The sequence below is a fragment of the Rhizopus microsporus genome, assembly GCF_002708625.1.
Source record: "Rhizopus microsporus ATCC 52813 unplaced genomic scaffold scaffold_5, whole genome shotgun sequence".
NCBI classification, from domain to species: domain Eukaryota; kingdom Fungi; phylum Mucoromycota; class Mucoromycetes; order Mucorales; family Rhizopodaceae; genus Rhizopus; species Rhizopus microsporus.
The window spans coordinates 534,464-549,016 of record NW_019671920.1 but is presented as its reverse complement, the minus strand read 5'-3'; the positions used below and the strand labels follow the sequence as shown (position 1 = coordinate 549,016).

Here is a 14,553-nt window from a genome sequence, read left to right as displayed (position 1 = left end):
ATCTTCAGATCACAATAACTTCTATTTTATCTTATATCTTAAGCAACAATTGCTTAATAACCTTTTTATTTTTACCTTTTACTTTATCTCACAAGACTTAGCATTATATTGCTTTACATTGATCTTATAATAAGATCTGGTGGTCACTACAATACCAAATTCTACATATAAAACTTATTTTTAACCTTACTACTAACACTTTTTTTTCCCTTACTAACACCCAGTAACAACAATATAAAAAGAGCAATGCTTTTGCTAAAAGCTCAATTCATTCAATAAATCACCTACGATTTGAATCACAACCTTTTCCTTTTTATTTTTATCTTTTATTAGCTTCTGAATAATCCAATCAAGTGGATTCAGGAACCTTTTTATTATTTTTATTATTCTTTTTACTTTGTACAACTCAGTCTGATCAACTTTACACGATCTGGTGGTCACACATCGAATCTTTATTATAACTTTACCTTTTAAACACTTTTGCTACGAATCTCAAGTCTTACAAAGACTACGAACACACAAGCTTCTATTTTATTACCTTTTACAACGCACTCAAACCCAAAGCCTACATTTAATTACAATATTTTAGTATAAATGTAATCATATTTTTTAAATAAATCAAATCAGTCAGTTGTCAGTTCAATCTTCAGTACAGTTTCAGTACAACTCACTCGTCCTATACTTTCTTATTTAAAATCTCTTACTTTCTAATACATTTTGTATTCTAAAATATTTTCTATTACTCTTTTATACTTTTATTTTTCTTTTATTACTCCTACCTACCAATACGCTTACTTTGAAGCCTTGTATCAATAAGATCCACTTTTATTTTTACTTTTACTCTTATATAGCGCAAGTTATTACTTTTGATCTATTAAGGTCTGGTGGTAACGCGACAAAAATCCTTATATAACACAATTTACGCTCAAGCCTCTACGTAAACTTGTCGTAGAGCAATGTCTGCTTATGACTGACATTGAGATAAACGACTGTAATCAGTATGGATAGAGTGAATTCATGCATTTTAAGATTATGTGTACACACTTTCAGTGATAACTCAAATTAAATAGAATCTCTCCTTTGAATATAAATTATCGTTTCTTTATTTAAAAGGACACACTTCTTTAAAAGATAATCCTTTTCACAGCAAAAGCAATGTCATAACCTAAATCATGAAATAAACAAAAAGATCAGTGTCAAGAACGAGCTAAAATCAAAACTTCAGTAATTATAATCCATGCTTAGGATAATGGATTACTAGTCGTTTGTATGCTCCTTTTGTCTTTATCTCAGAATAAAGACTAGTAATGAGGACTTCTTTTTTGTCTTTGCTTTGGGTCTTATTATTGGTTTTTTCTCTAGCTTTGCGCATGCGAACTTTGACAATATACAACATCAAGCTGCTGTTATTTTAAATCAAAATACATCCAAGTTGTCACATATTTCAGTGTCGCATAAGGGTATTATGCAGTACCTCCTTAAGAAAATCGTTTAAGCAAACTAAGCTAAAAAAAAAAGAAGAAGGAAAAACTCTGAAAGCGGGCACAATGATATAACCCAAAGTAGATCATAAGCATAATATTTGGTAAACAGCAAACATCGGATAAAGTCATAACTTACAGCTACTAAAATCAACATAACCTATGCTCTGCACCATGTGAGATATGCAAAAACTACATGTGCCATCTCGTCTATTAGTAATCATTCTCTTCACTCCTCCTTTTCCCTTTAAGATTTTGCTAATGCAACATTTGCATACTGAAAATCTTTTCTTGTTTACATTATAGGAAAAAGTGAGCGCTTGGAATACATATAAAAAGACATATATTTTTGTTGTTTTCCTTCAAATTAACTGTTCATAACATATTTCTTCAAGAATGCGATCCTCTTTTATCATTCTTACTTTTGCAGCTGCTTGCTTACTTGGATCTTCCTTGACATCTCCAATTTACGCCAAACGTGGTATTGTTGGTAATGCTCTTGACCTACTTTTAGGGACGCCTCCGCATGATGGTTACCCAGCTGTCTACCCGCCTAATTACGTACCTGGCCACGCGGTTGGTTACACACCTGCTTCAGACGATAGCCCAAAGCTTGATGCTCCACCCACTCGCAAATAATTTTCAGAATTTAAAAGTGAATCAATTTTTATACAATATACTTTTTAATTATAAACCTTATTTTTAAAAATAATGTTGTTACATATTTACTATTATATTGGTGGTCATGTATCCTATAACGGAATCTTGTGATACTAGATATCATGAATATGTGCCTGATGGACATAATAAGAATGGATTGTATATGTATTGTGTACACATTGTCGTGGATAACTATACAGTATCCGTTAGGCATTTATTGTATATACCTTATCACAGCTCATTTTACCGGAGGAAGAAAACAAAATAGCCAGAGGAAATGTATCAAGAGAAGATGTTAGTAGCTCAAAAACGTAAGCATATATATCACTTCTTTACTTAAAAGAATAAACTTCTTTAACATATAATTCTTCTCACGGTAAAAGCAGCATCATAACCCAAACTATGAAATAAACAGTGAGATCAGTGTCAGGGGCGAGTTAAAAACAATTAATCAATCATATCCTCAGTAATTATAACCCACGATTAGAAAAGTGGCTTACCAGCCGTTTGATAGAAACTATAAGTAGTGGATTATTAATTTATTTGTATGCTCCTTCTGTCTTTATATCAGAATAAAGATTGATCTCAGAAAGTACTTTTTTGTCTTTATTTTGTGTCATTTAAAGCATTACATAGCAGCTCTGGCTATTCAGCCGTTGCTGGATATATGGACGAAGAGCACGTTGTGATCGAGGAAGCTTTGGGCGGCGCAGAAGATGACAAAGCCTATGCTGCTGGCAACAGCCTGAAAGTGCTTGAAGCCATGTAGACAATACTAAGCCTGAAGTTAAACAGGCACACAAATGCCAGATTATCCACTTTGCTGAGAGCTCATGCTTTTGGAATCCTGGGTATCAAAAAATCAACACCCTTGTGACGTTGAGACTGACAGAAAAAAAGGGGGGGGGGAAAGGAAAGCTTCTATGAAGAGCAAATGACAGCAAAAGTACCGTGAAAGGTACGATTGAATGGGCGTATTTGAGCTTCTTACTCTTTCAATGGTAATTACAAACACTCCTTTATATGTACCTTCTCATTATACAAGAAGAAATAGACATTTATTTAAAGTATGAGAGTTCAGGCGTAGAGGCTGTTGAAGATGAAGAGAGAGTAGAATTTGTTCTCGAAAAATTACAGAAATGGCATTTGAAATAAACTGAAGGTATATGAGATCAACATTTTTTTTTCGCTTCTTTGCATAAGTATTAGTATCTTGTTTCTACTGTTTTAATACATAAAGATCTATTTTATTATATATTATATATAATATAAATAGTTGAAGTGCTCATTTCCTACCAGAAATTAATAATAAAACGCCTTTCAATCTAGTCAGGTAATCTTATTTAAAATGCTTTTCACATTTACTTTAAAAGATAAATAGGGTCAGTAATACCAAGCAAAGATCTAAACATGTACCCTACTCGTTCTTCTCGTTTTCGTAATGTACATATGTTTGTATTATTCTTTTTATGTCTACCACTATGAGTTAATGTGCAAATTAATCTCTGTAATGTTCTTCGTGTATATCGTCAATAGCAGAGAACATTGTCATATTCCTAAATTTTACTTAAATTTATATGACTCATGAAAGTAAAAAGCAACTGCATTGTAAAGAAACCTTTTAAATTGTTCATTCAGTAAAAAAGTAAAAGGAACATATACTTTGATTCGAAGTTTTATATTTGACACAGTACTGGTATAAGCGCTCGATATATCATCATATCATTTGAATTCCATTCAACCTGAACTGGTATCATCAACTCCAGCATAGTTTAAAAACAATATCTCTTTTATAAGAGTTTTTCTTTAACGATTAAATCAAAGTGGGGTCTTTTTTAAAAGAAAAGTGAGGAATAGGTTGTTTTTATCAAATAAAAAAAAATAAATACGATTGATATACAGGATAAACTAACTTGCTATAGACAGTTTTGTATTCAATGCCTGTGCTAAGCTTTGAATATCATCGTCCTCTTGTATTTCTTCTTCTTGTATATAAGACACTATTCTTGACATAGATTGGCCCAAGCTTTGTATCATTTCTGACCCTATTTAATAAGGTTAAGATCAATTATACCTTATAATAATATATATTTACCACAATCATTTATGCCTATTAACCCATACGCCATCAAAGCCCAAAGCAGATGCATCACATTTTTTGCTATGCCTCTATGAAAGCCCATGCCGATGCCAACACCTCTGCCCTCTTCTTCTAAGCGCTCAGCGCCCCAATGAAGTAGCGCGAGTGTATCTGCTTTGTCCATAAATTTAAATATTTCTTCATCCATCTCTGTCAATCGTTGTTTCCTCTTGCTTAGACTATGTGTGATAGCATTTGTATAGACCACGATCCGTGTCATTAGTTCTAGACTCTTTAATAGTAGTTCAGAATATAATGTATTGCAGATGATGAGTGTGTATTGATGAAATATGGAAGGCGCCATTGCTTCCGGAGTCAAGAATTGGGTTAGATGGTCATGTTCTATTACTGTTTGATGACTTGCATCAATAGAGCAAACGAGAAAGGTGTTCAAGAGTCTAAAGAGGGTGTTAAGGTGTGTTTAATAGATGGTTTATAAAACCATACCTAGTAGTTTCTAATAGGACTCTTGCATCATTTTCTGTCCAAAGTATAGATCTACATAACTTTAATATATCCATATCATTTAATAAGTAGGGTCCAATACCACAATCCCAATGGCATGCCATATTAGCAAGCGTACCCAGTGCTAATTCTCTTGTTCGATTTCTCTGTGTTGCTGTTATAATCTAATACTCCTTAGTTTTCTTTCTTATATATTATTATCATTATCATTATTACTTTAAGTAGAACTCTGTGAAATTGATTCTCTTTCAAGGTCATTGCATATTCTGGTACAGTACAGATATCCCAAGCAGCACATAGCGAACGTTCAAAGGGTGTGTCATCGTCTACATTAGCACATGAATGATCTATTGTGTCATTAACCACTTCTTCCAAGATTCTCTTCAAGATGGGCGTAACAACTGTCAAATTTGCATCAAGATCCATTTATTATATTTGTATGAAATAAAAAAACGAAAAAAATTAAAAGTGATTTTTTTTTTTTAATTCTGTCATGCAAGTCCTGCTTGCTTTATAATTGCCGCCAGTCTTTTATAATCTGCCAACAGTTCGGTTACTTCACCTATTTTGAGTTCATCCACAGACTTCATTTCCAAGAATTTGGTAATAGGGCCATCTTGATATCTTATATTGTTACTGCTGTTATTACGCTGCCATAGTTTACCAATGCCTTCAAATACGGCTTTATATGAACTATCGACTACATCATTCATTAACTTTAGACCGCTAGATTGTTTAGCAGCAGAAGAAGCAGGAGTAACAGTCTTTGAGTTTTGTAAATCTGCAACATGGCTTTATTCCAGAAAAAGGAAATGAGTGATGTTTCCATTCCGTGTGTGTGTGTTCAAAATATATTTATAATATATATATTTACCTTATGACCTTATCGGCAGACAGGCCTAGACCTACTAAATTTGCAGTTTCAAGAAACGATACAGCAGCCATCTAAATCATCTCTCTCTCAATGAGTCCTTATTATCTTACACATCCTCCCTTTCTCTCCTTTTTAGTCCTTACCATATTGGTCAAGCAGTAACCTGATTGACCTCTTAACTGATCAGACCTTCGAAATTGTTGGATAAACTTGAGATTGGCCAAGAGATTCTTTGGATTTGTTTTCACAATGGTATATATAAGTAAAGGTAATAGTATATCCGTATTCAACAACTCTTTCTTTTCTGCATCCTGCTGAACTGTTTCTGTAATGATCTGATGTGTCTTGATGATTGCATCCAATTTTTCTTTTGGACCTTTGATCGTATTCAACTCTTGTAATCGTGCACCGGCCAATTTGACAATAGTATTCATCTCTTCTTGAGAAAGTGATACACCCAAATGGGATAAATCGAGATCTAACAAGTTGAATGCTGCAATACGTGACTCTAATGCTTCTCCTTGCATCGCTTCGTCTCCGTGTGGATCAGTGAAAAAGTAGTCATACAGTTGCTCGCATAAAAAGGATTCTATTTTATCCAAACTAGCGTCATCATCATCATCGTTAGCATCTTGATGTAATTCTTGCATAAAATCTAGAAATGTCTTGTTCGCTCCTTCTGTTGTTCGAGGCGGATTCTTTTTGAATTGCTTGATAAATCTATACAGATTATCAATAACAGTTTTGTTAATACTTTTTTTTTTATTACTTTTCTACTTTATCGCTTGTTGATAAGCCCTTTAGTGCATCTTGTCTTGTCCAATCTATGATTTCTTTTCTTGATATGGGTTTTTGTATAAGAATCACATTTATCTGTTGATCTTGAAGTGATAGTTGTATATGGCTTGCTAGGATCGTATATCTTGGATGATTTTTCATGTGTGAAGTGTCTAGACTAAATAATGATCTACAACAATAATAAGTCTTGTGCATAAATGATTACATAGCATATAAATACTTACTTTTTGGATAGTTGATGGATATCAAATGATTCAATGAGATTAGCAATGATGAGTTGGTCTCTAAACACATGTAAGTCTCTTTATATATATCTATATTTATACATACCCTTCAATCACACTGTGAATACCACTAGGTGAGATCATTTGATCACTTTCTTCTTCTTCTTCTTTCATTGGAATCAAGATATGATCCATAATAAATTCATGATCAACTATAGCTGATGGATGAGAGGGTATTGAAACAGGCAAGAGTACGATGGCCTATCATAAATATATATATAAGCATATTAAAAAATAAAACATGTCTTCTTTTTTTACTTTGCTGTTTTTTGTCAAAATGTTTATGATATCTATAAAGTCTTCTTGTTGGTTCTGTAGTTGAGATAAGACCAACATTCCCCAAGAGTTGACTGGTATTGGTATACTTGTATTGTTTTTTTGTTTATCTGAATTGTTACTATTGCTAGTAGTAGTACTACTACTCGTGCTGCTAGTAATAGTACTGTTATTATTATTATTTGAAGTTATTCGTTGTAAGAAACTAAAGCTACTGTCTTGTTCATTTGACTTTTTGAAGGAATCAAAGCGAAACATTCTTTATGCACGCACAAATGAATAAAGAAAAAAAAAGTATATATTTTAATAAATTCTCTTTGTCTTCCTAATCTGACTTTAGGGAGTTTCAATCGTAAAGTTAACAAATTGGGGTAAATAAGCATAAGAACTTAATTCAAGGATATAAACTTGATTAGAGAACCTCGATCCATTATAACCACCAAATAGAAAAAGTCGACTATCATAGAGCACAGTTGAATGGTATCCTCTGGGTGAAGGTGCTTGTCCATAGACTCGCTTGGTTTCCCACTTTAGACTGACCAAGTTGAGTAAGATCAATTCACTACAATACTGTTTGCCATCATGTCCTCCAATGATAAACAGGTAGGATCCAACAGAGGTAGCTGAATGGGATAACCTGGGTATACTCTTCTCCATGGGTATCTTATGCCATTTCTGATGAACAAGGTCTAATACATGCACATCACCAAAACATTCTTTACCATCGCTTCCTCCAAATATGACTACTTTATCTCCCACAAGTGTACCCGAATGATATCCACGACTACTTGGTCTATCCCCCGTCGTTCGTAGTTCGCTCCACACGAGCGTTTTCAGGTTGAGGATATGAACATCATTTAGTGCCTTCTTCCCATCTCCTCCTCCAAAGATATAGAGTCCATCATTCCAGATGACGGCTGCGTGTGCTCTTCTTTCGGATGGTCTGTGAGTTGTTTCTAGACATGTCCATATCATTGTGTGTGTACTAAACTTATAAACATGATTATAATAAGTCTGTCCATCTCCTCCCCCTACCAAATAAATGTCTCCATTGTCATCTACCACAAAGCAATGAGCTCGACAGGGCGGTGGTGGCGTGCCGTATACTTTGGGCTCAGACCAGTGAAAGGTATCCAAATCAAGAATATAGAGCGTATCGGAGCATGTGGTCCTGGTCGTACCGCCATAGACATACATCTTCCCATCATAGACAGCACTAGCATGAGCTCGTAATTTGGGCGGTTCTAAACCTAGTAGCTCAGCTATAGACCAATACATGGCTGGTGTCGGCGCCAAATCCAAGGTCTTTTTGTTGTCTTCTTCCTTGGCTGTCTTGAACATCAATTTAGCCTCATTTGCTGAAAATGAAGACGTTGATGCGTTCTTTTCTATGAAAAATACATTTAATAAAAAGCCATCATTAAATTAATTCGAGACATACTTTGTTACTTGTCACAGAAGAAAAGGATCGAACAGAGACAGTAGAGGCTGTATTCTCATAGTTTGAACTAAAGTGAATATTGGAATTGAAACTGCGTTGCATTGGTTTATTACTGCCACTGCTATTGCTGCTACCACTGCTGATAGTGCTATGATCAATAAATGTTTGAGCAACAGCAATAAAATAAACTTGTTTATTAATAATACCTTAGAGGTTCTTTACCATTGTTCACAGATAAGGAACGTTTCATCCTAGAAATAAGCCCCTTATGTTTCTTTCCAAACACATCTAATCCTGCTGCACTGTTTGATTCATCATCTTGGTGGAAAGACATTTCTTGTGAGAAAAAAAAAGGGAAACAACAAGCGTGTAACAAAGTGGGATTTATGTACACACACGCACACGGAAATACTTTTTTGCTCCTCTCCCCTTCCTCTATCTTTATTTGTTCCCCCCCTTTTTTTTTACTGAAATGGTGCTTGTTACTCGTATTACTCAGTTACTCGGTATTAAGCATCCCATTATTCAAGGAGGAATGCAGCATGTTGGAAAAGCTGAACTTGCTTCTGCGGTTTCTAATTCAGGGGCACTTGGTATTCTCACTGCCTTAACTCAACCAACACCCGAAGACCTACGAAAGGAGATTCGTAGGTGTCGTGAGATGACAGATAAACCATTTGGTGTCAATATGACCTTTTTGCCTGCTCTCAGGTTACCTCCTTATAAGGACTATGCTCAAGTCATTATAGAAGAAGGGGTAAAGATTGTAGAGACAGCGGGCAACAATCGTAAATGAAATATAATTGATATATGGTCAACGATATCTAATGTATTCTCCCTCTTTACTTTATATATGGATGATAGCTGGAGAGTTTATCAAGATGTTCAAAGATGCAGATATCAAGACGATCCATAAATGTGTTGCTGTACGACATGCCTTGACGGCTCAGAGATTGGGTGTGGATGCTGTGTCTATGGATGGATTTGAGTGTGCTGGTCATCCAGGAGAAGATGATATCACAGGGCTCATCCTGTTGGCCAAATCAGCACGAAAGCTCAATATCCCTTTTATTGCCTCTGGAGGTATTGGTGATGGTCGCGGTCTTGCTGCTGCTTTAGCATTGGGAGCAGAAGGTGTTAACATGGGTACACGCTTCTTGTGTACAAAGGAGGCACCTATTCATGAAGCGATCAAGCAAAAGATGGTAGAGGCAGATGAACGATCGACTGCACTTGTTTATAGACCCTTTAGAAATACAGCACGCATATTCAAAAATAAGGTAGCCGTTGAAGTCAATGAGATAGAAAGAACAAAGGAGGATCTCAAGTTTGAAGATATTGCTGAACTTGTGTCTGGTACCAGAGGAAAGCAAGTGTTTGTCAAGGGAGATCCTGATTTGGGCATCTGGATAGCAGGGCAAGTGCTTGGATTGATTGATGACATTCCTACTTGTCATCAACTAGTTACTCGCATGATTGATGAGGCTGAAACGATCATTAGTCAGAGACTAAGAAATATGATAGTTTAGATAAACTCCACTTTAACAATGAACCTCTTGTACTTGTATTACTTTCATGTTGCTGATGGGTTTTCAGAGCTTATGAAGTTCATATACTTTACCTTTTGGTCTTGCTGACATATCGCTTTTCTTTTTCTTTTTGGTATGTTTATAATATACACTAATATAGCCTCTGTAAGTAATAAGCATTATATCCACTTTATAAGCCATACAGCAGCTTGGACCAAGTATATCGCAAATAAAAGCGACTTTCTTGAGGAGCCCCGCAAAAAATCCCTAGGGGAGCGCCACACTCTCCACTCTTCGGGATATCAAATATTAGGCACTGATTACTACTTTTGGCGGTGGCGTCCCCAAAGCTGTCACACAAGTGTACATCTTTCAATTCATGCTTTTACTGTGATAAGCAGACAATACACATAGCTACCATCATTACGTCTATAAGTAATCTTAAATCCTTGGCTCTCGATGTACTTAATTAAGGCCAAGGCACACTCAAAGCTGCATTGCATGTTGTTTATGCCATAGATGTTTAAATTGTTAAAGCTTTGCTCAGTATTGATGGAGGCCTTGGATAACTTTTGTAGATAAATTATAAATTACTCCATCGCTAATATTCATGATACTGTCATACATGAATGGTTATTTGACAAGTTTGCTTCGTCAAGAGGATGGCTGTGATGTAGTTTGTTAGGTGAAGGGAACAAAAGCCTTCATTTTTCTTTTTATAGAGGCAAGTGATGTAAGGACAATCAACCTGAGCTTATAGTCTATATATTTGTATATCTATGTATTGCAATATATATGTCAACAATAACTGTAATGCCTGGAATAGGAGAAGAAGCCTTATAAGTGTAATCTCTTTCTACTGCATGAGTCATTATCAAAAATAGTACATCATTATTTGTAGTATTCAATTTCCAAAGAGTGCTATGATTGGTGAATCTTCACATTGGATGTTTAGAATCTTGGAACAAGAGAGAAGTTGTACAGAGAACCAATCTAAATTTCGGAGAATTGGCTGCATCACATGAAGCTTTCTTGTATTGCTACTTGGCGTCCATTATTTAATGTCGATGTCGCTTGACTGAACATAAACCGTCGATCAGACGTAAGTGATTAACATTGTATCAAAAATTACATGAATGTACATGTAAAAGAGATGGTCAATATTTATTAGTTACTATTACTTAATTAAGAGTAAGAAGGTCAAGCCTGCTGAGGCTTCAATTCTATATCTTTGTACATCTGTTCATCTTCTTCGAGCTCAGGGTCAAACTGCTTGCGTGAAGTAACAAAACTTATCCATGGAGCAATAGCGTCCATTTCTGATTTCAGTTTATCGAGCATTGCAGCACCTACTTGTTCTTCTGTCAATGGTTCGAATTCGCTTTCTGTAAAGTAATAAGTCCAACAAGATATCGATGGAATTTTCACATAACTGACTCTTCTAGTTTGGAGTTCGGTCAACGAACCTATGAGATCATGAACCACAAGAATCTTTTGTGGATTGAGCACACTGTTGTTCCATAGTATATAGTACCTTGGCTTCGAAACGATGTCATAGGAGGTGAAGCCACGGTAGATACGAAGATCATTAAAGTTACGGAAGCAAAAGTCATGTATATAACACCTTGCTTGATAGTAGACATCCGCTATTTCAGATTGGATAAAGTAACCGCCAGTCTTAAGCTTACTGATTACATCTGTTTGTTCACTTGCTGACAACGGTAAATCTCTTATTTGCCTGATCACTCCTTCATCACTTCTGTCTATCTTATACCGTAGATTTACCACATTCAACTCATCTTTTTCTGTATTCCATGACCATATCGCCAAACGTAAGAAGCACATTATAAACTCAAGCCCTAGCCAGTAGTAGGTATCCGTCGGTGTCATCTTTTGGACAACCAAGTACGAGCCAATATAGCCAATGACAATGCCTATAGCTGCAAGAAGGCCTATAACATAACCAATGCGTCGGGCAAACAGACTTCCAAAGTGGTAAGGCTCGAATAGTTTCATATCAGAGCGTTTAATGGTATAAAGTAAAGGGGATCCTGATAGCATGATCGCAGCGTCAAACCAGCAGACGAAGGTTGCCACAAAGCTAGAGAATGTCAAGAGAAGGGGGTAATATATATATGGGTCAGATGAATCAGAGGGATCTTCAGGGTATAGTAATAAAGTTCTATAGTGAGGCACGTATGGTATAAAGTTGAAGCAAGATAAAAGAAAGCATGAAGCAAAAGCGCCTATCCAGGTGGATCTACCATAGCTTGGCACACGTATACGTATCCTGACGTTTTGTTCATGCAAGCGATCTTTTTTATTTGGCGGCAATTCATTTATTATGTCGTGTATCACTTTGTCTATCCTGTACTTGTCAAATTTTATGATTTCAATGCCCAAATTTTTGGCAATATTTGGAGGAAGAGACGACTTTAGAATATACTTTGCAAGCCCAAGTGCTCCAAACATTGACATGCCACATGCAGCCGGAAACAAATACCCCATAGTCAACGCCAGTCCAGCATTTGTATCGCAGATATCTGTTCCAAACACGCCTGCGACAGCTGCTACATCTTGAATACCAGAAGCAAAAACCGAGCCAAATGATGTATAATTGCTATCAGCCATACAAAAATGAGAGAAAAAATGAGGGAAAGGCGCGTGAGAGAGAGATAAGAGAAGAGACGTAAAGAAAGGAAAAGACAAAGCTACTGCTTTTTATATTTATATTCAAATGAACAGCAGAAGGATGATGATTTTGTCACACGTCTCCCCCTATTTCTCACCTTGACCTAAACCAACAATAATAATCACTCGGATTTAAGCCTTTTCGTCATTGCTGAGCATGAAAAAATAATTGATTGGCGTAACCTTTGTTTCCACCAACCAAGTTACACATAATTCCTTTATTTGATTTGGTTGATATTATTAGTTTAAATAAACTAAATACATTCTTCCATAAAATCTAAAAAATTCATCTGCTTAACCCCGTTATGTGGATTGAATTAAAGTTTGTTTTTTCAAAAATGGCATCTAGGAAATAAGTGAACAGTAATGTTCAAGTTATGCCTAATGGAATTCAATTAGGTAGTATGTGATTGCTTCAGAAATCCAAGATATATAATGCTGACATCACTATCACGCGTTCATTTTTCTTTTAAAACCATCAGTAAGTAGCATATAATATTTATTACAGTTTGAATATCATTGACCTTGATTATATATTTTTAATAAGGGTCTTTTATGGCGTTATCAACCAAAAACATTTGTCTGCATCGATCTGTGCAATTTTGCGTCCGTTCCTGACATTGACAGGATCGCATGGTCAGTTTTAAAGCTCAACATGTATGTATCACAGATTATCCTACTGTTTTTCTCCATCTTTGCACGGTTTATGCTGATCAGCAAGTAATAGTGAATCTTGTATGATTTAATTCTCGGTCACCAATAAAAGCACAAAAGCTTTGGGTAATCAATTGTAGTTTTTTATATATACCTTGTTCGTAATAAAGGATGTTAATGCATTTGCCACATGTTACTTGACTGGTCGTCTTTTTTGGAAGAGATATACCAATTCCAGAAATAGTTGTCTCACTGACTTGTCGCTTTTTCGTATAAATTATATTATGAAAACTGCAAAAACGCGACTTTACTTTCTGAAAAGACTATATATGGCAGATGGTATGATGAAATCTAGAAAAGAAATGCATTTGAGAGCGCCTCAAGTAGTACACTTCCGATACATGTAAACTACTTTCAGAAGGTACTATCTTGTTTTTTATTGACATTAAGGCATAGCTTATCTTTGAAATGACGTAGTTGGCGAAATCAAAGCAAAGATCAAAGGAAGATCATCGCTGGCTGGCATTAAACCAACTGTATTTTTTACAATGAGCAATGCAATTATATCGTGTTACAATGGGTTTGGAACAAAAGTAAATGCCTCTTATTAAGAAGAAATTTCAGTGGTTCTCTTCGAACATGTCCTGTGACCTTTGTCGGCTAGTTTAGACCCGTTGCTATATGTCTATTTTGATTGTCATATTCATTTGATACACTTATCATCAGTTCGTTTTCATCCTTTTTTCGTCCTCTGTGTGCTCGCTGCTAAGTAAGAATATTCAGTATTTTCTTCACGTATATCCCTCATTTCAATGTATCAAACTCTGCTATATCTTCTTTTTCTATTTGATGCTCCAAGAACTAACATCCTTCTTTCTTGGCGCTTAGCCCTCTACTTGAACGATGTTTTCCTTTTGTGTATTATACACTCTTATTGGCTCAATGCTTTCCAAAGAATCTTCATTCTCGGTTCTGAAGAAGACTTCCTTAAGTCATAGCTGACCACTGTATATTAACTACATTAGTTAGTCTTGGTGTATATTGCTCTTTTCTAAGGGTTAAAGGAAAAACAGGATTAGCCTTTCTTGCATATGAAAATGAATTGAACTATGTACAAGTGGATGAAATACCCTTGACAACAATTCAAAGTCTAGAATTTTAATGGCAATGGACAAATAGATCAAGTTTCGAGAACCTACAAGACTAGAAAACACGGAATTCATAGAAAATATACAGATGGGAGGAGAGGAACGGGATGAT

General features: G+C 35.5%; 6 protein-coding genes across 6 annotated transcripts; 2 read left to right on the top strand and 4 right to left on the bottom strand.

Annotated features, from left to right (window-relative positions):
• Positions 1-1,877: 1,877 nt before the first annotated feature.
• RHIMIDRAFT_236063 (uncharacterized protein) lies at positions 1,878-2,910 on the top strand (the record flags this gene model as incomplete). The annotated part of the gene is made up of 3 exons (XM_023608474.1): positions 1,878-2,057; positions 2,352-2,452; positions 2,778-2,910. The coding sequence occupies 3 exons, from the start codon at positions 1,878-1,880 to the stop codon at positions 2,908-2,910; spliced, it is 414 nt and encodes a 137-aa protein (XP_023467780.1).
• Positions 2,911-3,969: 1,059 nt separating this feature from the next.
• Positions 3,970-5,390, bottom strand: RHIMIDRAFT_113822 (uncharacterized protein). Its single transcript, XM_023605291.1, has 4 exons — positions 4,963-5,390; positions 4,729-4,910; positions 4,237-4,679; positions 3,970-4,186 (listed from the first exon to the last, which is right to left on the bottom strand). The coding sequence occupies exons 1-4, from the start codon at positions 5,170-5,172 to the stop codon at positions 4,050-4,052; spliced, it is 972 nt and encodes a 323-aa protein (XP_023467779.1). The 5' UTR covers positions 5,173-5,390; the 3' UTR covers positions 3,970-4,049.
• A 284-nt stretch (positions 5,391-5,674) lies between these two features.
• On the bottom strand, positions 5,675-7,241 carry RHIMIDRAFT_113847 (uncharacterized protein). Its single transcript, XM_023605292.1, has 6 exons — positions 7,194-7,241; positions 6,961-7,129; positions 6,749-6,903; positions 6,643-6,702; positions 6,390-6,587; positions 5,675-6,340 (listed from the first exon to the last, which is right to left on the bottom strand). Exons 2-6 carry the CDS (start codon positions 7,036-7,038, stop codon positions 5,722-5,724), a joined length of 1,110 nt encoding a protein of 369 aa, XP_023467778.1. The 5' UTR covers positions 7,039-7,129; positions 7,194-7,241; the 3' UTR covers positions 5,675-5,721.
• Positions 7,242-7,288: 47 nt separating this feature from the next.
• Positions 7,289-8,749, bottom strand: RHIMIDRAFT_113812 (galactose oxidase). The gene is made up of 3 exons (XM_023605290.1): positions 8,626-8,749; positions 8,420-8,567; positions 7,289-8,366 (listed from the first exon to the last, which is right to left on the bottom strand). Exon 3 carries the CDS (start codon positions 8,317-8,319, stop codon positions 7,315-7,317), a length of 1,005 nt encoding a protein of 334 aa, XP_023467777.1. The 5' UTR covers positions 8,320-8,366; positions 8,420-8,567; positions 8,626-8,749; the 3' UTR covers positions 7,289-7,314.
• Positions 8,750-8,820: 71 nt separating this feature from the next.
• On the top strand, positions 8,821-10,020 carry RHIMIDRAFT_225090 (2-nitropropane dioxygenase). The gene is made up of 2 exons (XM_023607523.1): positions 8,821-9,207; positions 9,284-10,020. The coding sequence occupies exons 1-2, from the start codon at positions 8,892-8,894 to the stop codon at positions 9,946-9,948; spliced, it is 981 nt and encodes a 326-aa protein (XP_023467776.1). The 5' UTR covers positions 8,821-8,891; the 3' UTR covers positions 9,949-10,020.
• A 1,128-nt stretch (positions 10,021-11,148) lies between these two features.
• Positions 11,149-12,579, bottom strand: RHIMIDRAFT_250232 (uncharacterized protein; the record flags this gene model as incomplete). Its single annotated transcript, XM_023610704.1, has 1 exon — positions 11,149-12,579. One exon carries the CDS (start codon positions 12,577-12,579, stop codon positions 11,149-11,151), a length of 1,431 nt encoding a protein of 476 aa, XP_023467775.1.
• Between the last annotated feature and the right edge of the window lie 1,974 nt (positions 12,580-14,553).